Below are 26,268 nucleotides of genomic sequence, written 5' to 3'. Positions count from 1 at the left end.
GGTCTCAAGAGGGAGTTTTTAAACACTGCCACCTGTGGAGGACCCACCTCAGGTGCTTCCCCGGTGGCTTTTCATTTTTCCTCTCCTAGCAGCTTTTGTATTACTCAGTTACCAGCACAGCTCCGTGCAGTGCAGCCTTCCGTGAGTATGTCTGTGGATGTCCAGGGAAAAGCACTGTGTCTGCTAATTAATCTCTAGCCACTGGCATCGTTCCTGGCACGCTGTCAGCACTTCAGTGCGTGTTTACTGAGCTAGACCCCCCTGCACGGAGACGTGGTGAGTTTTCCGACGGAGGTTACCCCTGATCCGCTCCAGGGCCATGCCTGCAGCCTCCCGTGGGGGAGGAGTGAGAGAGACGGCACTTGAAGAGGACCCCGCCCCCCCTTAGCTGGGCCCTGTCGGTTGTGGGCTGTGACAGAGACGGAAGGCTAACTGTGCGGCTCCCACAGGCAGCACATCACCATGTGGAAGGCTCGTCTTTGTGGAGAATGGACTTCCAAGGAGACATACCATTTGATGAGGAAACATTCCCCACAAGGCACTTTCATTGTGTTGTGTCCTGTCCTCACTCAGTGAGATTCACGATCGGGGGAAGCGGGTGTCGTGCTCCAGACCAGGTGGGGGAACTCAGGGTCTGGATTCCTCCTTGAACAATCCATGTTTTATTAAAAACAAAAACAAGGACCCCAAAATTAACAAAGAAATAAAAAACACCCACAGCGTTCTACTGGCTGAGATGTTACGATCCCAGCAGGGGTACAGTGGCAGGTGGGTGGGATGGGGTGAAAGGCCCAGTGGGCCCTCGCGGCTCAGGGGTCCTCCGGCTGCCAGCTGCCTGAGCAGGTAAGCAGAAATCGAGCACAGTTCGGGAGAATGGGGCAGGGTTAAGATTTTTTTTAAATGTAATAAACAGAGCACGCTGAAAGAATTTCAGACTGTCTCTGTCTTCTAAAAGTTCTATTCCTTTGGAACTCTGAAATGTAATTTTTTTTTAAATATATTTTTTGATTTATTATTGCTTCTTAGAGAGAGAAAGAGAAACAATTTGTCGTTCCACTTACTCATGTATCTGTTGGTTGCTTCTTGCCTGTACTCTGACCGAGGATTGAATTGCAACCTTAGTGTACGGGGACGATGATCAACTGAGCTACCCAGCCAGGGTCTGAAATGTAATTTTTAAAGATCTTCTTGAACTACATTCATAGTGGTATATTTCTGTAGATGTTGTTTGGTGATATATAACCACTTCAATTTCCTTTTCATTTTAATTTTCCTTTAACATTGAGCACCTGAGGCCATTATTTCCAGAATAGAAGATGAAAAGAAATTCTATCATTTGTTTAAATAAAAAAAGGGATAAATCCTATTATTTCAAATCCTGCCACAGCTAATCCTTTTTGAGAGAGTATATATTTCATTCCTTAAATTACTCAAAATTCCTCAGGTGGTGTGTACTAAAATAGACGTATTCCAATGTAGTTATAGGCCCAAGAAAAATGGCATGTATTGATATCATTTTTAGTAAATAGGTATAGTCTGTCCCTTCTAAGGATGTGCTTTATTTGGCCAAGTGTGGAAGCCTGATAGTTCAAAGGTATTTCCTTGTCAGAATGTGCCTGTTGAGGCCCTGGCCAGTTGGCTCAGTGGTAGAGCATCAACCCAATGTGTGCAAGTTCTGGGTTCAATTCCCGGTCAGGGCACACATGAGAAGTGACCATCTGCTTCTCTCCCCCTCCCTCCCTCTCCTCCTTCTCCTCTCTCTCTTCCCCTCCCACAGCCATGGCTAGATTAATTTGAGTGTGTTGGCCCTGGGTGCTGAGGATGGCTCCAGGCACTGAGGGAGGCTTCGTGAAGCCTCTGCCTCAGGTGCTAAAAATAGCTCGGTTGCAAGCATGGCCCCAGATGGGCAAAACATTGGCCCCAGACGGGTGGATGGGTGGATCCCCGTTGGGGGTATTTGGGAGTCTATTTCCCCTCCTCTCATTTAAGAAAAAAAAAATGTGCCTGTGAAATTTGACTAAGTTTTCTCCAGGTGAGTTGTGAAGATATTTAGTCATTTATAATGTCATCTGAGCCAACTGTTCTTCATCAGAGTCACTGTCACAAAATAGTCCCTGAGTGTGAGTCATTGAGAAGAACATCTGTTAGCAAGTACATCTATTTGATTGTGGGAAGATTATTATTATAGGGGACATCTGACATCCACGGTAGCTATTTGGTTAGAATATGCCAGCCATTCAGGTGACCAGCTCATTCTTTTTATGAATACTTGTCTTTTCAGAAACGTCTAAGAAAACAAGGCAATTCAACATGATTAGCTTTTTCTTTTCTAGAAAAAAGAAAATAGTGGATGCATTTTCAACCATTTGAGTATAAATTGGGACCTTCTGCTCCATTTTTAACTTAGTAAAATTAGATATAATTATAGTTACATCTCATCTCTTCTTTGACACAAAAAGTATCTTTTTCCCAGAGACTGTATGAACAAATAATTAACTGGCAATTGATTGGTATAACCCAGAATATAGTCACGGAGAGCCCTTTATTCAGAATGTTGATGTCATTACACAGAAGGACACGTCTGATGCTTCCAGACAGAGCCCAATTTGCACGTGAATCTCAAAAGGGAAACCATATGTGATAAATTGCTTTCGGCTCCACGTGCAAAACATCCCACGTTCCCTGAATAGGTGTGTGTTCCCCAGACACTTGGCATGGTCATATTGGTTTTATTTACTGACTCTGAAATTTATTCGTTTTCATCATTTCCCCTAACGTACCTGCTCCTAAGGGCTAGACCTACGTCTCTGTGCCATCTCCGTCCGGCGTCACCGCCCTGTGTCCGGCTCTCCCCGCAGGCAGGCGCTGTGAGTGCTGTGGGACAGGAGGCACAGGGCCCCGGTGACCGTGAAGGGCTGCGGGGCCTCACTGCTCCCCATTCCGGTATCCACACAGCCCCCACGCAGTCTCACTTCTTCGTAAAGAACTGCCGCATCTCCAGTTTCTTTCGGCTGCACAGCACCTGCGTCCGTTAAGCTGCTTCTCCTCCGTGGGAAGCAGTCCCCAACCTCCCGTGTCCCATCCTGTGCCCTGATTATGTCCTCAGAACACCTGTCACAACGTGCAGTTACTGGCTGGTATGTTTGTTTCCTGTCTGACCTCTCACCGACTGAATGTGTTCATTCTCTTATTCCCACTGCCTAACACAGTAGCCCCTCCATCAATCGGCTTGTTTAAATAAATGGACAGACGGATGGACAGGCACGGAGACAGTGGCCATGGCCTCCTTAGTCGCACCTGCACTTCTCCGCCCCGCTCCTTCCCCTGAGTAATGTATTATCCATACACTGCTGGGGCACTTCCCAGGGTCTGAAGTCTGGCCATGCCACTGTCCCCCACCCTGCCCCGCCCTGGCCCCGCCCCAGAACTGGAGCTAGTGTGGACGGGTAGGGGTCTCATTCACGTGGGAAGGGTCTCCTGACTCTGCCCTGTCTGTCCTTGGCACCCTCGGTCCTCGTGTACCCACACATTGTAGCCTCACATCCCGGCAGTGCCCTTCACGGCCCTGTGAACACGCCAGGCTTGATGGGACACGCCCTGTGTCCCTCCGCACGGGCCACCGGTTCTCTCCAGTGGCCTCTTGTTTTGTCCACGGCGGCTCTTCACTTTTCGTCCTTCAGCTGCGCAGCCCCCCTGGTCCTGATGGGGCGCGGTGAGTAGTGTCCTCGGTGCCCCTGACACCCGCCTCCACGCCGCCTTCCTGGCTCGGTCCCCAGCAGGCTGTGGCTGGCTTTAGGGCGGGGACTCCGCCCGGCCTGGAGCCTCTCGCAGGGCCCGCCGTTTTGGAGGCACTGAATGCACAGGAACGGAACAGCCTGACTAATTCTGCCATTGCTTGTGTCGTGTGCACCATGGAAAACAAGTGACACAGTAGCGAGTCCCTTAGGCCCGTGTCAGCCACCATAGCGTGGCTCCTTTAGTGAGGTAATCGATACGAAAGACAATGCAACTTAATAAGGATAACAGTATTCCGAGAGGTGTAATCCTTGATTTCTAATCCCGCTTCTTGTCAGGATCACCACCTATTTCTCTATTAGACAAATTATTTAACTTTTTTGGACCTTAGTTTCTAAGTTAAGTGGAGAGGATAGTACCTTACTTAACAGATGAACGGGGTAGACCAGCTGCTGTCCTGGCCTCTTCTTCCAATTTGAAAATTCCATAATGGGTTGAGTGTTTTCTGAAACTTAACCCAGTTTCCACTGTCACCCTGAAAGTCATTTTCTTCTAATAAGAAACTAATTCTATCATTTAGAAATCTTTTAAGCATCTTTTTTTTAAAATTTTTTTTTAAATTTATTTATTTTTAGAGAGGAGAGAGAGAGACAGAAAGACAGAGAGAGGAGAGGCCGAGAGAGAGAAGGGGGAGGAGCTGGAAGCATCAACTCCCATATGTGCCTTGACCAGGCAAGCCCAGGGTTTCGAACCGGCGACCTCAGCATTTCCAGGTCGGTGCTTTATCCACTGCGCCACCACAGGTCAGGCTCATTTAGAAATCTTGATACTAAAGAGAACGTCACAGAAGAAACAAAACAACCATTGTAATGAGAGGAAATAAGCTAAAATTGAAAGAGGAATGTAAGTCTTTTGAATTGTAAAACAAAAGTTCTGAAAAATATTTTAAAAATGATATATTTTTTTAATTCATTGAGAGGAGGGGAGGCAGAGATAGACTCCCATGTGCGCCCTGACCAGGATCCAACTGGCAAGCCCACTAGGGGGGGATGCTCTGCCCATCTGGGGCATTGCTCTAATGCTCAGCAACCAAGCTCTTCCTAGTGCCTGAGGCAAGGCCATGGAGCCATTCTCAATGCCCATGGCCAACTCACTTTAATCGAGCCATGGCTGTAGGAGGAGAAGAGAGGGAGGAGGGGGAAGGGTGGATAAGCAGAAGGATGCTTCTCCTGTGTGCCCTGACCTGGAATTGAACTTGGGACATCCAGCCTGATGCTCTATCACTGAGCCAACCGCCAGGGCCGAGATTTTTTTTTTTAACTCAGACTTACTATTCAAGATGTGTAAACCAAAGTTTTCTTAGAAATTCTAATCATGTTATTTTCTAACTCATTTAATTATGTCCAAATTAGCTGTCTATTGATAGAAGTGTTTACCACTCGCTAATACCCCTTGCTGTCTTCATATTGTGTAATCATTCTAAGCTTTGGAGGCTGTGCTGATGGCTTCATCACCTCTGAAATGGAGTATGTTAAAGCATCCTTGATACAGTCATACAAGTTCATCAGAATGTGAAAGCTCTTTCAGCTACAGCTGGACCTCAGATACGTTTTTTAGTTCAAGGTTGTTTCATGATGACACTGATGAGAAAAAATATATATCGGTTCCCAGCCGGGGCCACTGTCTGTGTGGTTCGCACATTCCCACCGCCTCTCTGTGGTTTGCTCTGGGTCCTCGGATTCTGTCCACACCCCAAAGATGTGGACGTGAGGTGAGTTTTGTGGCTAGCTGGTTCCAGTCTGAATGAGCGGGTGCGTGTGATGCACCCTGAGATGGAAGGGTCACCTGTCCAGTGTGGGTCCCACCTTGTGCCCCAGCTGCTGGGACAGGCTCCAGCCCCCTGTGAGCCGGAATAAGTGGGTTAGAAAACCATCGTCTTGCTTGGTTTTATTACTCTTTCTTGTCTGTATAGCTCGCATTTGTTTCAGTGTTTAATATGAGATGTTTTGGGTCTTTATTTAGAAGTTTGGCATATTTTGTGGTCAGAAATATGCCATAGGAGCTTAACTCTCGTTTACATCAATTTTGCTTCAATTGCAAAGTTGCAATTTCCAAGAACCTGTCGAAGGCGTCGCAGAGTTGATGTGCTCTGAACACCCTGCTGTGTGTACCGAGCAGAGCGTGGGACTGTCCTCGAAGAGCCCATGTGGTGTGGCAGTGCCCGCTCAAGAAAGGGGGGCAGCCAGGCGGCGGAACGGCTCTCCTTGTGCCCGTGCTGTGTCTCGGGGTCCCGTGTTCCCGTGAAGATGACAGAGGCTCCCCCAGGCTGCCCTGTAGCCCGACCTGGCACAGCCAAGTGCATCTGGCTGTGGGACCCACGCGCCCTTCTCTGCAGATGCCCTGGTCAGGATCTGTGGGGAGTAGGGCCCGGGTCTCCCTGTGTCAGGAATGTGCCACAGCGACGTTGGTGTCCCTCACACCACCGCATTGGCCCTCACGATGGTGCCGTTCTTCCCTGATGGGAGGAGCCATGGTCACGGAGTCTCAGACAAGGACAGCCCCCCAGCCTGTGCTGCCCACGGACAGGCATGCCACCAGCCACCTGCATGCATGGGAAGCGAGCGAACCAAGGTTGGAGCCCGGATTCTCCCAGCCGCCGTGCCGGTTCTAAGCTGGACAGCGTTCGGGGCGAGAAGGCTGGAGGGGACGAGCGGGGACGGAGCCCCAGCCGGGGCTCAGGCAGGCAGAGCTCTGTGCGCCGGGGCAGCCTTGCCGCGGAGCCCGTTGCCACAGCTGCCGTCCTCCGCGCTGCGGGCCTGACTGAAGAGGACCCGGAGATTTCTAGGTGCTTCTCTGTGACGTCATCAACTTGAATCACGAGGCCGGACGCTGCTGCTTGAGTTGGTTAGGCATGTGGAGGGTCCCTCCCTGGGCAGGTGGTTTCGTTTGGAAGCCCTGACGGAAGTGTCGCCCGGTGTCTCCAGTTTTCCCGGTCCGCTCGTTGTCCGAGGTGGTCCTCGCCGAGGGCGGCGTGCTGTTCAGCTCGGCCAGACGGGCAGGAGGAAGGGTAGGTGCTGCGTCCCCGGTGCTCCCTGCGCTCCACTCACCGTGTCAGCTCACTGCGCTCCACCTGGGACCCGGCACGGTGACTGCGTCCTGTCCACTGCTGCAGGTCACTGACACCCCCCCCCCCCGTCGCCCTTCCTGTAAGTAAGCAGGGAGCCTATGTGCCCTGACCCGTGGGTCTGCCACAGCCATCAGACAGCTCTGTGGGGTCAGTGCTATGGCAGGGTCAGGCAGCTGAGGAGGGAAAGCCTAGTGGTCAGGAGCTCCGTGGGGTCAGTGCTACGGCAGGGTCAGGCAGCTGAGGAGGGAAAGCCCAGTGGTCAGGAGCTCCGTGGGGTCAGTGCTATGGCAGGGTCAGGCAGCTGAGGAGGGAAAGCCCAGTGGTCAGGAGCTCCGTGGGGTCAGTGCTACGGCAGGGTCAGGCAGCTGAGGAGGGAAAGCCCAGTGGTCAGGAGCTCCGTGGGGTCAGTGCTATGGCAGGGTCAGGCAGCTGAGGAGGGAAAGCCCAGTGGTCGGGAGCTCCGTGGGGTCAGTGCTTTGGCAGGGTCAGGCAGCTGAGGAGGGAAAGCCCAGTGGTCGGGAGCTCCGTGGGGTCAGTGCTATGGCAGGGTCAGGCAGCTGAGGAGGGAAAGCCCAGTGGTCAGGAGCTCCGTGGGGTCAGTGCTATGGCAGGGTGAGGCAGCTGAGGAGGGAAAGCCCAGTGGTCAGGAGCTCCGTGGGGTCAGTGCTACGGCAGGGTCAGGCAGCTGAGGAGGGAAAGCCCAGTGGTCAGGAGCTCCGTGGGGTCAGTGCTACGGCAGGGTGAGGCAGCTGAGGAGGGAAAGCCCAGTGGTCAGGAGCTCTGTGGGGTCAGTGCTAAGGCAGGGTGAGGCAGCTGAGGAGGGAAAGCCCAGTGGTCAGGAGCTCCGTGGGGTCAGTGCTATGGCAGGGTGAGGCAGCTGAGGAGGGAAAGCCCAGTGGTCAGGAGCTCTGTGGGGTCAGTGCTATGGCAGAGTGAGGCAGCTGAGGAGGGAAAGCCCAGTGGTCAGGAGCTCCGTGGGGTCAGTGCTATGGCAGGGTGAGGCAGCTGAGGAGGGAAAGCCCAGTGGTCAGGAGCTCCGTGGGGTCAGTGCTATGGCAGAGTGAGGCAGCTGAGGAGGGAAAGCCCAGTGGTCAGGAGCTCCGTGGGGTCAGTGCTATGGCAGGGTCAGGCAGCTGAGGAAGGAAAGCCCAGTGGTCAGGAGCTCCCAGTGGTCGGGCTCCAGGCCCACGATCCTCACCAGGACCCGGTGCTGCCAGGACAGGTCGGTCTCATCCCGTTCAGAACCCTGTGTCTGCAGGTGGGGAGACTGACATGTGGGGGACAGGATGGGGTCAGTTCAGACGTAGAGGTGGCTGTGCGTAGAATAAGTTGCTGTTGGCTTTACCAGTCCTTCTGTGACTACTGAAGGGTGTTTCCTCACGGGACAGTGACCGCCAGTCAGCTTAATCCCGGGGCAAAGCACCAAGGACATAGTTGAGTGGGAGCAGAAATGGGACCCTTGTGTTCCATGTCTGGCCTCAGGGCTCAGTAAACCTATACAGGGCACAGCGTGCCTTAAGAAAGATGCTGTCTACGGCCACACGGGCATCGTCCTCTGTGACGTGGCGGGACAGGCACTGCCATTTCCTGCATTGGCCTCAGAATGAATCTCTTCTGAAATTCTGATACCCGGGCACATCCGTGAAGGTTCTTCAGGGAAAGCGGATACGTGTTTTAAACACAGTGGAAGTCTTCCATCTGTAGTTTATTTAAAGATGCAGTGACGTCGGGCTCCTCTCCGTTCTTCTCAGCGCTCACCTGAAGTAATAGTTATAGGACTGGTGCTGGCACCTCGGCCACTGGGGCTGTACCGGGGGCAGTTTCCCAGGGCAGAGAGGACCCGTGGAGTGTTTTTTTTTTTGACAGTTAACTCATCTTGAAACTTGCTTCAGTTATCTTGTTTTCCATACCGAGGAATTAAAAGAGTACATTGTGCAAAGGTTATTTATAGAAATGCATTTTAAATGTGAATTGAAAAGCCTAGGGACACTTTTTTATTTTTATTTTAGATAAAAAAAGATGAATGCCCTATAATCTTTCATATTTCACCAGAAGCAAGAATACGAGTCGTGCAATTTACTTGAAATGTCTGTCAGGAGCCGCCCCCCTCCCCCACCCCAGGTCTATCTCCTTTCTAAACGCTTGAAAGATTGACCTATTTTAGAAATGTAAAACTCAAGGAAATAATTTTAGATTTTAAATTTATGGATATGGAGGGTTTTTATTATTATTATTTTTTATCCTTACTTTAAACAAAACAACCAAAAAAGTGGCTTATTCGGGAAGTGGAGGGCTCTGGAATTGCTGCCCCGAGGCATGGACAGTGGCCCCCCTAGGTGGGCTTGCCCCACACAAGGTGGCCAAGGGGAGGTGCTGGTGTCTGAGTTGCTGTGGTGGGCATGTCACATCCTGCAGGGGGATTAGCCTGAGGCAGGGAAGGACTCTGGAGCCCTGGCTGGGTTAGTCCTCTATCCTCCTCCTTCTTTTTGTTTTTGGTATTTTTCCAAAGTGAAAAGCAGGGAGGCAGAGAGACAGACTCCTGCATGTGCCCAACTAGGATCCACCCGGCATGCCCACCTGGGGGCAATGCTCTGCCCATCTGGGCCATTGCTCCGCTGCGGACAGGGCCATTCTAGCACCTGAGGCAGAGGAGCCATCCTCAGTGCCTCAGCAACTTTGTTCCAGTGGAGCCTTGGCTGCGGGAGGGGAAGAGAGAGACAGAGAGGAAGGAGAGGGGGAGGGGTGGAGAAGCAGATGGGCGCTTCTCCTGTGTGCCCTGGCCAGGAATCGAACCCGGGACTTCCACACACTGGACCAACGCTCTACCACTGAGCCAGCCAGCCAGGGCCATAAGTCCTCTGTCCTAATGGGCTTATTACAAGAACCTGCTATCTTGGTTTGATCGTCTTCCTAGAGTGTCTGATTCACGTTCTTAGGACTCAGTCCTTGCCTCAAGTAGCTGAGCATGTAGAGAGGAGGACAGCCACCGTCCTCACCATCCTACTTGGAATCCTCTGTAACCCGTGTATTTGGGGCAGTTGTTCTCTGTTACTTGAATCCTTGTGTATACGTCCTGTGTTGGGCGCGTATCTTAGAGCAGCGTGATCACTCCTTGATTTCTCGTCTCGTTTCCCACTATATTGACATTATTGAGGACAAGGATCATGCTTTTTTTTTTTTTTGCGTTTTTCTGAAGCTGGAAACAGGGAGGCAGTCAGACAGATACCCACATGCGCCCGACTGGGATCCACCCGGCATGTCCACCAGGGGGCGATGCTCTGCCCATCCCAGGCGTCACTCTGTTGCAACCAGAGCCATTCTAGCACCTGAGGCAGAGGCCACAGAACCATCCTCAGCACCTGGGCCATCTTTGCTCCAATGGAGCCTCGGCTGCGGGAGGGGAAGAGAGAAACAGAGAGGAAGGAGAGGGGGAGGGGTGGAGAAGCACATGGGCACTTCTCCTGTGTGCCCTGGCCGGGAATCGAACCTGGGACTCCTGCACGCCAGGCTGACGCTCTACCACTGAGCCAACCAGCCAGGGCGGACCATGCTTTTTTATCCACAGGGTCCGGCATGTAATAAGCAGTTGATGTTTGATTTCTTGATACAGAGACAAAACACAATTACTATTCATGGTAAGAACACCTGTAACTGACTTAAGGTACAGAATACATAGGGAGGAAGCCTGACCACGCCCCTTGTCTGGGAAGGTGGGGCAGCTTTCCAGAGGAGATGCCACTGAAACCAGGCGGGAGGGTGGACTGCGGACCCAGGGCAGACCTCAGCGGTGAAGGCTGGGGGGGTCCTCCTGGGAGAAGGTGTTTTCACCTGGTAGGCCCAGGGGAGAGGTGCGGGAACAGGGGATAGGTGAGCAGGGAGCAGCAAGTCCAGATTTGCAGTGGCCTGGGAACTCCAGAGAGAGGCTTCCGTCATCAGGACACGGGAAAAAGCCAGGGGGTGAGTGGGAAGATCGCTCACATCCAGCCCAGAACTCCTGAGTGATCTGCGTGCAGCCCGTTGGGAAGGTGGAGGCGGGGTGGGTGTGAGCGGTCTGGGAGGTGGAAGGTGGAGCTGCGCTGGCCAGGTGGGATGGCCGTGCAGGGTGACGCGGGATCACCCAAGGCGGGATGGCCGCGGAGGGTGGCGCGGGATCACCCAAGGTGGGATGGCCGCGGAGGGTGACGCGGGATCACCCAAGGCGGGATGGCCGTGCAGGGTGACGCGGGATCACCCAAGGCGGGATGGCCGTGCAGGGTGACGCGGGATCACCCAAGGCGGGATGGCCGCGGAGGGTGGCGCGGGATCACCCAAGGCGGGATGGCCGCGGAGGGTGGCGCGGAATCACCCAAGGCGGGATGGCCGCGGAGGGTGACGCGGAATCACCCAAGGCGGGATGGCCGTGCAGGGTGACGCGGGATCACCCAAGGCGGGATGGCCGTGCAGGGTGACGCGGGATCACCCAAGGCGGGATGGCCGCGGAGGGTGGCGCGGGATCACCCAAGGTGGGATGGCCGCGGAGGGTGGCGCGGGATCACCCAAGGCGGGATGGCCGCGGAGGGTGGCGCGGGATCACCCAAGGCGGGATGGCCGTGCAGGGTGACGCGGGATCACCCAAGGCGGGATGGCCGTGCAGGGTGACGCGGGATCACCCAAGGCGGGATGGCCGCGGAGGGTGGCGCGGGATCACCCAAGGTGGGATGGCCGCGGAGGGTGGCGCGGGATCACCCAAGGCGGGATGGCCGCGGAGGGTGGCGCGGAATCACCCAAGGCGGGCAGCAGCGTCTGCAGAGGCCCGTGCAGGCGGAAGGTTTCTTTGCGCTCGGCGAGGGTGTCTCTCCAGCTCCCCTGGCTCACAGGGGTGGCCCCTGTTCTAGAAGTGCCCGCTGGGGAATGAAACATCTTCGTGGGGAGCTCTGTTAAGTGTCCTCTGTGGGAAATTCCGAGGTACTGAGCCTAAACAAGCGTGGACCGCACTCACTGGCCTCCTCTGAGGAATGGCTCTGAGAGGTCTAGACCCGGTAGGCCGACTCGGGGCAGGTGAGGGGACTCCGTGGGGACGGACGTGGCGAGCTTTTCTCCTGGAGGCGTTTGGTCCAGCAGCCTCCTGAGTGTTGCACTGCGGGTCCTCGCTGGCTGCAGGCACTGCCGGGACGGAGCTCCCCCCGGCCGGCCGTCTCTGTCCGGGAACGGAGGCACGCGGCTGGGCTGGGCTGCAGGAGTGGCAGCGGCCAGAGGCTGGTTTCGCTGGACCGAGGAGACAACTGAAGAGGAGACGCATTTGAGCTCCATTTTGAGAAATTCATAGGCTGGGGGAGGGGCGGAGGCCTGGGCGGACTCACAGGGACTGGCGGGTGAACCGGATGTCACTGTTGTGTGTGAGGCACAGGAGGACGCATGGCCAAGTGAGGCTGCCTGTGGGCCGGGGCCAGGCCACAGAGGGGAATGTTCTCTAGGAAAAAACCTAGAAATGGGAGCCATTACACAGACGCCAGTGTAAACAGTTCTTCAGCCTGTCAGCACCGCGGACGGGGAAGCCATCCAGGTTCCCAACAGCTTTCCAAGAGGGAGGGAACACAGCAGAGCTGAGCTGCGGGGTTGAACTGAATGTGTGACGTCCCCTTCCACGCAAGATTTACGATTCCGCTCCGTGCTGTGTTCACCGGTAGCAGATAATGCATTCTGTATCTGTATGTATGTCAAGTACTACTCTAGCCACAGAAAAACCTAAAGAGGAAACTTCTAACGTGAAGTTAACTAAGGAAAACAAGGAGCCAGTATGCGGGAACACTGGGAGGTAAGGGCGTTAGAAAAATAAAAGGGGTGCTAATCCTCAGCCCCCTCAGTGTTCTGACAGAGGCCTGGGGTTCAGAGGCTCTAACCCAGCTGGGCCGCCCCGCCCCCCCTCATCCTGACCATCGGGCGAGCCCGGAGCTGGTCCACCTGCCCTGTTCCCAGTCAGTGGCCTCACCTGCCGCCTTGCAGTAAACCAGCAGGGTGGTCGGCAGGAGTGTCCTCTGGCCCCACCCCCGTGGGCAGTCACACCCAGCACTGCCCCGCCTGCAGTCGTCTTCACACTTCCCGATCGTTCCCAAGTGTTGTTCATCGAACAAATAATGCTCAGAACGCGAGGAGGATGGTGCACCCCCACGTCAGACCCGACTGTGAAATCGTCCTGAAGGAAATCTTGTGAGGATGGCAGACTGAATCCTTTAAAACCTGTAATGTAAAAAGAGGGAAGTCCTAACCAATTTGGAAATTGAGACAAGTTGCTCCCGTTGTAATAACCTGACAGCGTAATTGTAACGAGGGTGAGTGACGTAACGGGGTTACACCAGTGTGGCACTTGACATTTTAGTTATGTCAGAAAGCTCCGGTCACCTTTAGATAAGCCCAGGGATGGCGTTCTCCACTTGGCCGAGCCGCCTTCTCTCCAGGCTCCGACGCTGTGCCGAGGAAACAGGTGCTGTGCCTTCTGCCCAGACTGCGGTGCAGCAGCCCGGTGGCGTGCCCGGCCCTCAGCGGTCAGCCCTGCCCCTGCCGCACCCGGACACCGTGTTACTGAAACGCAGCGAGGATCACACCACTTGGCGTCTGAATCTGCGCTCTCACCTCGCTCGGTCACTCACGATCTGGCTGCAGCCTTGTCCATGGTGGCATTGCTCCCGCTCTCCTGTCCCCCTCCCCCCGACAACTTCTCTGCCCAAGGCAAGCTCTCTGCTCCCCTGAGGGGGGGAGGGGTCTCCTGTGTCTGTGCTCTAGTCATTTGCACCTGCTGTTCATCCTGCCTGACTCTTACTTTGAATGACTTTTCCCAGCACCTTCTGCTTCTCTCTGCTTTTGAAACTACGATCTACCCTCCGGCCTCTCGGGACATGTCCTACCCCTAGCCCTTTCCCTGCCGGGCAGTTTCTGCAAGCTGGGTGCTCCCCTTGGCCACAGCATGTGATGTGTCACGCTGGTTCTGTAGCTGTTGTCTCTCCCACCCCTCCTCGTCCTCCCTGGACAGGGACACATCTTTACCATCCCTCGTGTCCAGCAGCGTGCCAGGCGCAGGGGGAGGCGCTAAACAACAAAGCGGGTTTTTTGTTTGTTTGTTTGTTTGTATTTTTCTGAAGTGAGAAGCTGAGAGGCAGAGAGACAGACTCCTCCATGCACCTGACTGGGATCCGCTCGTCATGCCCACCAGGGGGTGGTGCTCTGCCAATCTGGGGTGTTGCTCCATTGCAACCAGAGCCATTCTAGTGCCTAAGGGCGAGGCCATGGAGCCATCCTCAGTGCCCAGGCCAGCTTTGCTCCAATGGAGCCTTGGCTACAGGAAGGGAAGAGAGAGACAGAGAGGAAGGAGAGGGGGAGGGGTGTAGAAGCAGATGGGCGCTTCTCCTGTGTGCCCTGGCTGGGAATTGAACCCAGGACTTCCACATGCCAGGCCGATGCTCTACTGCTGAGCCAGCCGGCCAGGGCTTTTTCTTTTTTAATTTAGTAAGACTACTTTCATTAGGAGCAGCAGCTTTTAATTCATTCATTTGCCAGAATTATTAGTTATGTTTGCATTATGCTACTTATAACTAAAATCATCTCAGTTTATTTTCTTTTTTCATCTGTATCTTGTCTACTGGCTTTCTCCAACCTTGTATGCCATTGGAAGGTCGTGGCCACGTTAGTAATCCACCTTGAGTTACGGTGAGGAGCTCAGTGAGCGGCTTGTGTGTTGTATCCTAACTGTAATCCTGATGGTCCTTTCTCTGCCCCTAGTTAGTGAGCGTCCAGGTTATATTCTGTTCTGCCCTGTGTCCCCAAGTACTGGACACATAGCTCTTCAACAAATATTCAATTCCTGTTTGGTGACCAAGCATTTTAATAATTTAGGTGGTTGTGTAGAAATCTATAGAAGCCTTCCTCCTATGAAGATAGTACCATTCCTTCGTGTTAATTTTTATTTTTGAAAATATTACAATATACCTTCCTATCTAAATATCTGTGTTTTTCGAACTCAAATGAATTGAGCTTCAATGTTTAGTAGACGCTTTCCAAAAGAGAAGAAGGTGATCCCATTGAAATGAGTCGTGCGGCTCACACCCGTGCCTGTGGTGGCTTCTGACGCGCTCAGTCCGAGCTGTGGTCACCTCGGGATGTAGGGGAGGGCCTGCCTGTTTCACAGTCAGCAGTGTGAGCTCTCCTCTATACACTTCTGATAGATGTCATGTCCTTTGCTGGAATACAGGCTTTATGCACGCAGGGCACGGGTCACCCTTTCACAAACGGAGGGTTGGTTTCTGTTGCCTCAGTTCAGTTCTGTGGACCTGTGTGTCCCTGCCAGCTCCTCTCTGTGCCGATCACAGCTTTGTGGTAAATTTGGAATGGGGAAACTAGATGGTCTATTCTGCAGAACCTTCCATGTCTAATCAAAGAGAATGTGTATTCTTCCTCTTAGCAGGTAGAGTGACCTGTTAGATGTCTCTGTAATTGTATAGCATTGTTCAAATCTTGTTTCTTTTTTGACTTTTTTTTTTTGTTTTTAGTTCCTTTAGTATTGAAGGTGTGACCCTGAAGATGGGCCTTTTTTAGTTTATCCTATTTGGAATTTGTGGAGCTTCTTGGATGTATAGATTAAAGTTGTCTTTTTTTTAAATCCAATTTGGGAAATTTTAATTCATTTTTTTTTTCTCTCCAAATAACCTTTCTGTTTCTTTCTTTACTTTCTGGGTATCTCATTATAAATATGTTCATATTTGATGGGTGGCCCACAGGTCTCTGAGACCTTGTTTTCTTCATTTTTTTTTACCGTTTTCCTCCCAACTGTGTAATCTCAATTGATTTACCTTCAAGTTTGCTGATTCTTTCTTCTGTCAAGTCACATCTACTATTGAAACTCTCTGGTGAATTTTTAATACAGTCATTATACTTTTCATTTCAAGACTTTCTTTGGATTTTCAAAAATTATTTCTATATTTATACTAATATTTTCTTTTTGGTGAGGCATTTTGTCATAGTTATTTTTTAGACACAAATTATCCTTTAATTCCTTGAATATATTTCAGATAATTGATATAAAGACTTTGGCAAGTGAATCCACTGTCTCAGCTTCCTCAGGCACATTGCAATTATTTATTCCCTTGTTATATGGATGATACTTTATTTTTCTTTGCATGTCACATACTTCTTTTGGTTTAACACTGAACATTTAATGTGCTAAATGTGGAAATAAAATTCTCTTTCCTCAGGATTTCTTTGTTTTTATTTTGACTTAGTGACTTTTCCAAACAAATATGATAAAGTCTGTATTTATCAGGTGTTGCCACTGAACTGTTCCCCCTGTGTTACCTTAGTGATCAGCTCATAATTGGACAGAGATTTCCTTGAGTGCCTGGAAGCTAAGCCCCTAGTCTTTGCCTGGAGCCTGTGAGTGCCGGTTGGAGCCTGTCTTCAACGTTCAGCCAGTCAACCTAAAGCTAACTCTGCCTTCACCGCGCCGGTCCTTCTGGTCCTGAGCCTCCAGGTCGGCGCCAGGAGAGAGCTCAGGCCTTCTCGGGTCTCCGGGGCGCGTACTTGAGATTGTGGGTGCAGAGTCTTGTAGATTCCCAGGAATGTGTCAGAGCTTCTCAAAGCCCAGACTGACAGTCTTGCTCCCTGACTCTTTCTCCTTAGCCTATTGTTTGCCTAGTTTTTCTCTACCACCTCGGGCAGCAGAAATCTTAAGTAATTGCCTCTGATTATTTTCTTCAAACACTGCCAGTGAAAAGGGGTTTTTCATGGGATGAGCTCCAGGTCATGTCAAATAATGACACCCCTCTGAGAAGGGGGTTTTGCTGGAGCTCCCACCCTGCTCTGCCCCCTATGGTGGCCTCTAACCTGCTGGTTTCCATAGTGACTGCGGCTGTGGGTTCCTTTTCCCATAAAATATCACAAAGCTCATTGTTCGTACCAAGAATGAGCCATTAAAAAAATAATAATAAAGCAAAATAAAAAGAATGCTCCCTAGATCTCTGCAGGCTCTTGGTTAATTTCCAGAGTTGTGAACATGTTGCTTCTCACCATTTTTTGCCAGTCTCTCTCTCTCTCTTTGCTTTTTGTTTTTGGAACTTCTCACGCCATCACTGTCATTGATGTCACTGTGGTATTTTTCTTCACGGTATAATTAGATACACAGTTAAGGGCTACCTGAGTTAACAGAGTCACTCAAAGCGGAATACCTCTTCCTTCCCGGACACCTCTCTGAACATTTGTGTTCTTCTCCTGTTCTGTTCTAGGACTATGATGATGGATACGGCACTGCCTACGATGACCAGAGCTATGATTCCTATGACAACAGCTATAGCACCCCAGCCCAAAGGTAGGAGTCATGACCGCACCCCACGGCCAGCACCGTGTCCTTCCTCATGTGAATGCCCTGGACAAGGGTGGGAGGGAACGGCCAGGGAGGGTACTCGGGAGTTGGCCTGCTTGGTTCTCTTGGCTTTCATTGGAGAGACGCTCCTGTCCTACCGCCTGGCGTGCGTTCTTCCTCCGCCATCCATGCTAGCGTTACAGTAAGGAGGCTCGGGAAATAGACATCGGAATTTTACGCCAACTACTTGATATAACTGTTCAGCGTATTGTGAGGAGGGACAGTGTCCACAAGGTCTGTGCTGAGTCAAATCCTCGGGCCGGAAAGCGCATCAGAACTGTGTAGACGCCCGACGTTGTCTGTGCCCAGAGCGTTGTTTCGTGTTCATGGGACGTTGCTGGTTTGGGTTCCTGTTAATAACAAGTCAGTTCCCCTCCATTTTCTAAAGAAGTGTTTCTTCAGAGATAGATGTAATCAGAGGCAAAAATGGCTTTACCGTTGCCTCTTCTGATGGCGTACCAGGAAGGACGTTGGTGTTTGAAATAGGCGTTCAGGCTGCTCAGGACGTTTTCCTAAATGCCCCGAAACCGCTTGCTTTGTGTTTAAAATTCTAAGTGGAGAATAATGAGAGACACGTGCAAAACAGAATATCGACTTTATGAAGCATTAAAAGTATGGATGGGCCCTGGCCGGTTGGCTCAGCGGTAGAGCATCTGCCTGGCGTGCGGGGGACCCGGGTTCAATTCCCGGCCAGGGCACATAGGAGAAGCGCCCATTTGCTTCTCCACCCCCCCCCCCCCTCCTTCCTCTCTGTCTCTCTCTTCCCCTCCCGCAGCCAAGGCTCCATTGGAGCAAAGATGGCCCGGGCGCTGGGGATGGCTCCTTGGCCTCTGCCACAGGCGCTAGAGTGGCTCTGGTCGCGGCAGAGTGACACCCCGGAGGGGCAGAACATCGTCCCCTGGTGGGCAGAGCGTCGCCCCTGGTGGGCGTGCCGGGTGGATCCCGGTCGGGCGCATGCAGGAGTCTGTCTGACTGTCTCTCCCCATTTCCAGCTTCAGAAAAATACAAAAAAAAAAAAAAAGGTATGGACGGCGTGGTTATCTTAATGAAGCGTGAGTTCACTTGTGAACTCCACTGGGCTCCAGACGCGGTGTGAACAAGGAGGCACCTTTTGTTTGTTTTCTCCGATTCTGAGGCCGATGGGTTTAGACTTCCATGTTTTTTTCTCTCTCGTACATTGTTTTCATGTATAATGTATAACTTTGGGCGCCTTCAGACTTTGTCAGCTGGACCTTTTTGTTTTTGGTGGAGGCCCTGTGCATCCTGTCAGTATCTTTGAGGTTGTCGGTCGCCTGCCCCCCCCCACCCCCACCCTGCGCAGACCTGCACTGGTGGCTTCTAGGCGGGACCTTCCATATGGCATCTCGTGGGAGGGTCCCCCGACTCTCTGCAGAGTGTGGGGCCCTACCGATGAAGAAAAGGGGCGCAGAGCATAAGATTAAGTAATTTGCCAAAAAAATCACCCCCAGAGTGTGATCCCTCACTGCATTAACAGCAACGACAGGAAGAGTCAACGCGCCCCCGTCTCGCGGTTGATTGGCCGCAGGCTCAGAGAAGTACATGACTGACCCCCAGTGCGGGCCCAGGCTCAGTACCTGGTGAAGTCCTCCTACCAGAGCTGATCGCCCACATCCCTCCCTTTGGTCGTTTATGTAGCCAATGCTTACTGAGTGTCCACCATGTGCTCGGCACTGTGGTCAATGCTTGGACTCCAGAGATGACTGAGGGAGAGGGGGTCTCCCTGAAAAGCTCCCAGGCTAGGAGGGAACGACTCTCAGGGTATAAAGGCGGCGTGATGTGGGGACACCGGGAGCCGTGTGACGAAGGGTTTGGGGTTTCCGTCAGAGAACCGTGCTCGGGTGGCTGGGAATACTGGGGGGACTTCACAGAGCGCGTGGAGGATCAGCAGGCGTCTGTGGGGGACAGATGGGGGGACACTGCCTGGGGCAGGAAGTGCCAGGCCCAGAGCCACAGGTGGGGACTGCCGTTTGGTAGGGCCACGTCGCTTTGTAGAGTGGAGGCTGTGATGGCCAGGGGAGAGAGGAGGCAGCAGTCAGAGGGACTGACCGCATCTCCCGTCCTTGGGGTCCCGAGGCTTGGTACTGCAGGCAGCACTGGGGAGCCACCGCAGACTTGGGTGCAGGGGGCTGGTGTGTGTAGACTTGGATTCAGAGAAATCGATTCGACGACAGTGTAGGGGCTGAGTTGTCAGATGGTTAGCCTGGAGGCAGAGGCAAACAAGAGGCTGGTGCATTCTATATTGCAAGCCCTTTGAATGCCAGGGAAGACTCCCTTAAAGGAATGTGACAGCTGGTGGACCTTTGATGTGAGCTGTTCTGTGCTGCCGCGCCCCTCGCCTGAAGGAGGCAGGGATGGTGTGAGAACTGCACACCTTGACAAGTGTAGGAACCACTGTTGGCAATTCCGAATATCCGTTTAATCCTCAGAACCTCTGGAGTAGGCACCAGTCCCTGTGAGGAAAAAGAAAACTGGGATTCACAGACAGGAGGCAGCTTCCCGGGGGAGGAGCTGGACCTTGAACCCCGTCTGTCTGCGTGCACGTGTCTTCCTTCGCGGCACCCCCGGCGGTGCAGTCCCGTGTCTTCCTTCGCGGCACCCCCGGTGGTGCAGACCCGTGTCTTCCTCCGCGGCACTCCCGGCAGTGCAGACCCATGTCTTCCTCCGCTGCAGTCCCGTCGGAAGCGGCTCCATTGTGGAGCTGGGGGAGAAACAGTCTGTGCGCCGTGCTCGTGCGCTAGAGTCACCACAACAAGCGACCACTGGCGCTAGAGTCGCCGCGACGAGCGACCACTGGCCCTAGAGTCACCGCGACAAGCGACCACTGCCCGGGCAACAGAACCCTCCTTCCTCTCAGCTGAGAGGCTGGACCTCCATCCGAGATGAAGTCGCTGAAGATCTGGTCCCTCTGTAGGCCTCCCTCCTTGGCTTTTCAAGGTGGCTGCCTTCTCTGTGTCCCCTGTGTGTGCTGTCCTGCTGTCTCTTTATGTGTCCAACTTTCTTCTCTTGTAGTGACACCAGACAGATCGGGTTAGGGCTCACGCAAGGCCTCAGCCCTGTTTTCCACATGCGGTCACGTTCCGAGGTTCTGGGGGTGAGGGCGACAGCACGTGGTTTGGGGAGGGGAGCGTGCAGTTCCGCCCACGTTATGACACTGGTTCGAGTGTTCCGCCACAAGTCTCAGCATCAGGAATCTCGGGCATACACCAGTTAGGGCAGCCACGTTTCAAATCATGTCCCGGAGGAAATGATCTTAACAAGGGAATGAATGACAGCCACCGCTCTCCCCACTGACTGAGTGTCTACAAGATAGGGTGCCATCCATACTTGGTGTCCGCGTCTAAAAGTCCTTGATGTTCACAACCCTGGCTCTCTCAGATTAATTCCATACGTCACAATGCACATTTGGAAGTGCAAGCCCTGTTTCTGGAAATGCGGCCACTAGAGCAGCTTTCGCTGCACGCTTCTCTTGGGGAGCTCGGAGTTGAAGCTGTGGGCTCTCTGTGGACACAGCTCGGGGCAGCGGCCGTGGTCAGGGCTCCCCCTCCCTCGGTGCCCGCAGGTCAGCTCGATGGACGCATGGAGAGACCCGGGTAGCGTCAGCTGCCACTCATCTCGTTACAGTTCCGTTCTGTGTGTGAGATGCTGTGCTGACACTCCAGAACGCACGTCACACACACAATCACAGTCACCTGCTTGAGACCGGCTTGCTTTCTGATGCACAGGCACCCTCAGAAACACCAGGGGACCCGAGTCACAGGGGCTGTGACCTGGACAGACCAGTGCTTTGACCCCAGCATGGACATTTACTGAGTGTGTGACGTGGGGCAGGTCGTCTCACCCCTGTAGGCCTCGGTCTGTGAAATTTCTGACCGTTTCTGCTCTAGAGGGTGACCTGGAGGTTGCATGAGACCGGAGAGCCACAGTCCCTGTGGAGCAGATGGAGGGGTGTGTCCTCCACCAGGTCTCTGCAGGAGGCCTCAGTGAGGTGACTGACAGGAAGGATGCTGTCGGCATGGGAACGCTGGTCCCCGCCCTCCTTCCCCAGCTCCTGGTGCAGTGTTCTGTCAGGGCGGTCACCCAGGGAGGACCGTGCAAGGATGAGATTTACGGGGAGAGTTGGCGGGGGTGCCTGGAGGGGGCTTCTCCCCACAGGGACGGCCGTGTCCGTGGGTGCCGTCACCGGGGACTAGAAGGTGAGTTGTCATGGTCCACTTGGGAACAGGACAGAAAACAGCAAGGTGGTGTGGACCTCCAGTGTCCTGTCTGCTGTGGGTTCTTTTCTGTAATGACGATTCCACTTTGTAAGTCCTAATCACTGTGGAAGTTTTGTGGGGTCTTTTTTTGTTTGTTTTGTTTTGTTTTTGTGGTAGAGACAGAGAGAGAGGGACAGATAGAGACAGACAGGAAGAGAGAGAGATGAGAAGTATCAATTCTTTGTTGCGACACCTTAGTTGTTCACTGATTGCTTTTTCATATGTGCCTTGACCGGGGGCTACAGCAGACCAAGTAACCCCTTGCTTGAGCCAGCGACCTTGGGCTCAAGCTGGTGAACCTTGCTCAAACCAGATGAGCCCACGCTCAAGCCGGCGACCTCGGGGTCTCGAACCTGGATCCTCTGCATCCCAGTCCGATGCTCTATCCACTGCGCCACTGCCTGGTCAGACCGCTTTGTGGAAGTTTCATTGCAGATACAACTGTTTCAGGATGTTTTACTAATGAGAGTTTTTTTTTTTCCTCTCAGTTTTCAAATACCTTGCATTAAAATTAGAGTACAAGATAGTGTCCCTGCGGAGCGCTGGGGCGCTCCCCATTGATTTCTGGAGGACTGTGATGGCGCTGATGGCGTCCTGCAGAACAAAGCATAGTTCGTCTAACTTCCCCCACTCAGTGACACCAACAGGGTCACCGAGCAGAGAAACATGAACGAATCCTTACAACATTGAAACAGTTCTGATATCCCGTGGCTGGAAATAGTTGTTGATTCATTCTTATGGATGGACAGCCCCTCACTAGGGGCTCGTTAGAATAAGAGAGAGGAGGTGACAATGATCTGTGCCCCCAGGGACCTGCCCTCCCCAGACGGGACATCATAGTTTTTTAGAGTTTTTTTTGTATTTTTCAGAAGTGATGAGCAGAAGAGGTTGGAAGCAGGGGGAGGTAGACAGATAGACTCCCACATATACCCGACCGGGATCCACCCAGCATGCCCACCAGGGGGCGATGCTCTGCCCATCTGGGCCGTTGCTCCATTGCAACCAGAGCCATTCTAGCGCCTGAGACGGAGGCCATGGAGCCATCCTCAGTACCCAGGCCAACTTTGCTCTAATGGAGCTTGGCTGTGGGAGGGAAAGACAGAGACAGAAAGAAAGGAGAGGGGGAAGGTGGAGAAGCAGATGGACACTTCTCCTGTGTGCCCTGGCCGGGAATCAAACCCAGGACTTCCACACACCAGGCCGATGCTCTACCAGTGAGCCAACCGGCCAGGGCCGATGTCATAGTTTTGACTCCAGGAAATATATTCACTTCATCATAAACTAAGTGGAGTTAAGTTATATTTGTGGTCTTACTTATAATCCTAATAACAATCACAACTCACAGCATGTTGACTGCAGTTGATATCATGCTGTATTGAATTCTGGGAATCACTAAGGGAAGAGTTTTCAGGTACTTTTGTTACAAGGGGAACATGGGGGGCAGAGAGTGGGAGGAGATGATATGCTAATGAGTTTGATTATAGTCATCATGTCACTCTACTTGCTCACTAAATCGTTGTTTACACCTAATATCCAATTTTTATTTTTTAAATAAAAGATCACACTATTTTGGTCTGTGTCCCTGCAGAGTTGTAAGTTCCCCAGCAAAATACTCAATTCCTGTAGAGATCATAAGAAAGCAGAACAAGAGGGTTTCAGACAAGCGCTGATCACCCCTGAGCATACGGGAGTGGATGTGTGCCGGGGAGAAGTCTTAGTTTCCAGAGGTGTGAACGTTGATCTGATTGCCCACAGCGCCGTGTGGTTGGACCGTGCTGTCGGTACAGACTTTCCTGCGTCCTCCGCAATGGCTGTGACGGTCGTGAGAACACTGGCTGTGCCCGTAGAAAAGGAACGAGAAATAACAGCTGCCGGTATTGAAGAGTCGATCATGTCTAGTGCCCGGCTCTCTCTGCTTTTTATATGGATTCTCTTTCATTTTCCAAACCCAGAGGTGTCAGCCCAGGGTCTATGTGCACCTGTCAACACCTTCATTCTCCGCCCCGGACCTGGCACTGAGGTCAATCGATGTTTTCTATTTTTTAAAGGAAGGAGGGTGATAGTGAAATGGCGACACGACAACCAGAAGGGGCAGGAAGGGGCGGCCCGAGGTCGGAGCCTTGTCTGTGAGTGTTGTGTGAATAACTGTCCCCGGGCGCAGTGGTCGAGGATGGAGCTCTGGGGGGGGGGGTGTATGTGCCTGTGCGCCCCCACCTCCTCTGGGCTTCATTTCAGCTTGGAAGGTGGTGGTCCCCGTGTCCTCTGCAGAGAACGGGTGTGGAGAGGTGGATGAGCGGCCCGAGGTCGGAGCCTTGTCTGTGAGTGTTGTGTGAATAACTGTCCCCGGGCGCAGTGGTCGAGGATGGAGCTCTGGGGGGGGGGGTGTATGTGCCTGTGCGCCCCCACCTCCTCTGGGCTTCATTTCAGCTTGGAAGGTGGTGGTCCCCGTGTCCTCTGCAGAGAACGGGTGTGGAGAGGTGGATGAGCGGCCCGAGCTGCACGCTCAGAGCGCCAGGCGTTTCAGCGCGTCCGCGTTTCGGTCCCCGAGCGTTCCTCAGGGGGCGCATGTCGCTGCCCTTGCACAACGCGAGTTCAGGTGGCACAGGGCAGGCTGTGCACAGTCTTGATTACATTTTAAAGTCACCAGAGAAGGACGGAGCACGTGAAGCGCGTGATCAGACAAACGTTATCGCTGTCGTTCAGTGATGACAGAGTTGTTGAGGTTGAAACAAAACCGGTGTCGAGAGTGATGTTAGACCCCCAGCAGGAGCCCCGGGGGTGGCCCACCCGTGCTCGCATCTGATTCCCTAGGCCACGCGTCAGCCGCGAGCCCTGGCTGGTGGGGCAGCGTGACCCCGGGACTCGGAGCTCCCCGACTAGGCTCCGCCCTCAGGTGCAGAGCTACCCGCTCAGCCTCCTCCCTCGACTGTCCTGAGAGTGAGCTAAGACCCCGTGGCGCTCCAACAGGAAGTCCCTTAGCTTTAAACTGGTAGAAGAAAAGAACAGGTTTTTTGAGATTCATGAAGTTAATGAACTTTGAAAAGAATAAAATACCTATCTGGCACCTGCTGAGCATTAGCCTGTGCACGGTGGTCCGTCTCGTTCTCCCAACCGGGAGATGGATGCCCAGAGCAGGGGAGCTGGACCCAGGCCACGAAGCCAACACGGAAGTCAGGCCTGCTCCCTGTTCTCCTTAAGGTCCGTGCCCTGGGGCCTAGCTCGAAGGCACCGAGTGAGAAAGGTCCCCCCTGGGAGAGAGGAGAACCCCGAGACTGCACACGTGCCACAGGGCCCTGCAGGCCTGGTCTCCCGGGTGTGTGGGGCAGGTGGCCGGGCAGAGGCGTGCTGCTGCTGCAGCAATGCCCGCGTTGAATATACACGGGTTTACCGCTGAGGACCTGCAGGTAAAGGGTCGTGTGAGAAGACAGAGCCCACCGGGGGGTGTGCTCCACCCTCTGGGTTGAGCGCTGCCATCTCCCCAGTGGCACCGACAGCACCGTGCTTACGGTCGGCCACTCCTGGCAGGGCCGGGCGCTGCGCAGAGAGGACGCGCCAGGCAGGGAGCTCTGTGACCAGAGTGTTGTGCATGTGACAGCGTTTCTGAAACGTGGGCGTGTCGGCCGTCAAACCCCTAATTTTATTACTTAAACAAATTTTTAATTGAATTTTACTGCAGTGACACTGGTTAACGTCATTACACAGGTTTCAGGTGCCTGATTCTGCAGCACTTTCTGTCCACCGCAGTGTGCGTCCACCCCCAGGTCAGGTCTTCTTCCCTCAGCATTGCTCCCCCCGCCCTCCTCCGCGCGCCCCCCGCCCTCCTCCGCGCCCCCCCGCCCTCCTCCGCGCCCCCCCCCGCCCTCCTCCGCGCCCCCCCCCCGCCCTCCTCCGCGCCCCCCCCCCGCCCTCCTCCGCGCCCCCCCGCCCTCCTCCGCGCCCCCCCCGCCCTCCTCCACGCGCCCCCCCGCCCTCCTCCACGCCCCCCCGCCCTCCTCCACGCCCCCCCCGCCCTCCTCCACGCCCCCCCAGCAGTCACCACCATTTTCAGTCTTCCCTCTAGAATTTTAAGTTCTGTCAGTTAAAGATATACTCTGAGTCTTCCTGTTTGTTTTCCCCGTGTTTCCTACATCCCTAACATGTATTTCTACTGATTTTTAGAAGGATTTTACTTTTAACAGACCCTGCACTCTTTTGAGTGGGGGGGGGGAACATGCTGCGTTTGTGTAAGACCCACTCCTGAGTGAGGCGGCAGGCGTTCCAGGAACCCGGGACTGGGAGAGCATGCCCCCCGGGCTGGACTCCCAGACCCGGCCCTGCCTTCGCGGCAGGACATGTTACGTAACTCCTCAGATTCCTCTCGTCTCATCGGTAAGACGGTGGCAGTAAATCTTGTCAGATCGGGGTTCGATGAGGCGGCAAGTGTCAGTGACCCAGCCGAAGTCCAGTAAGCGTCTATGGTCACACGTCCTGGGTGCCACATGGTGTTCTAAGCATTTCACAGACTTCTAAAGTCAGGTGACTATTACGGTCCCGTTTTATAGATGGGGAAACTGAGGCACAGAGGGTGCGGGGGTTTAGAGCTGGCCCATGAACCCGGCCGTCCGAGCGCGGGGCCGTGCCGCCTCTCTGTGTAGCTGCGGTCATTAGGACCGTAGTGACCGCCTCGGGAACTGCGCAGTCTTTTCTGAGGAAGACTCTGTTTGCTAGAGTCCCAACAAATAAACAAGCTGAGTAGAAGGATACATGCC

At 53.4% G+C, this 26,268-nt stretch overlaps 1 protein-coding gene across 4 annotated transcripts in view; it reads left to right on the top strand.

The window, feature by feature from the left end:
• KHDRBS3 (KH RNA binding domain containing, signal transduction associated 3) overlaps positions 1 to 26,268 on the top strand; it is a 159,738-nt gene that overhangs the window by 101,373 nt on the left and 32,097 nt on the right. For all 4 annotated transcript variants that reach the window (XR_010730189.1, XM_066265612.1, XM_066265614.1 and 1 more), the window contains exon 7: positions 17,110 to 17,192. Coding sequence is in view for 3 of the 4 variants with exons in the window: in XM_066265612.1 (XP_066121709.1) it covers positions 17,110 to 17,192 (83 nt within the window). In the remaining variant the exon portion in view is untranslated. The remainder of the gene's footprint in view (positions 1 to 17,109; positions 17,193 to 26,268) is intronic.

This window comes from Saccopteryx bilineata, chromosome 3 (genome assembly GCF_036850765.1).
Source record: "Saccopteryx bilineata isolate mSacBil1 chromosome 3, mSacBil1_pri_phased_curated, whole genome shotgun sequence".
NCBI lineage: Eukaryota > Metazoa > Chordata > Mammalia > Chiroptera > Emballonuridae > Saccopteryx > Saccopteryx bilineata.
The sequence above is the reverse complement of the archived record's forward strand: the minus strand, read 5'-3'. Positions and strand labels throughout refer to the sequence as shown.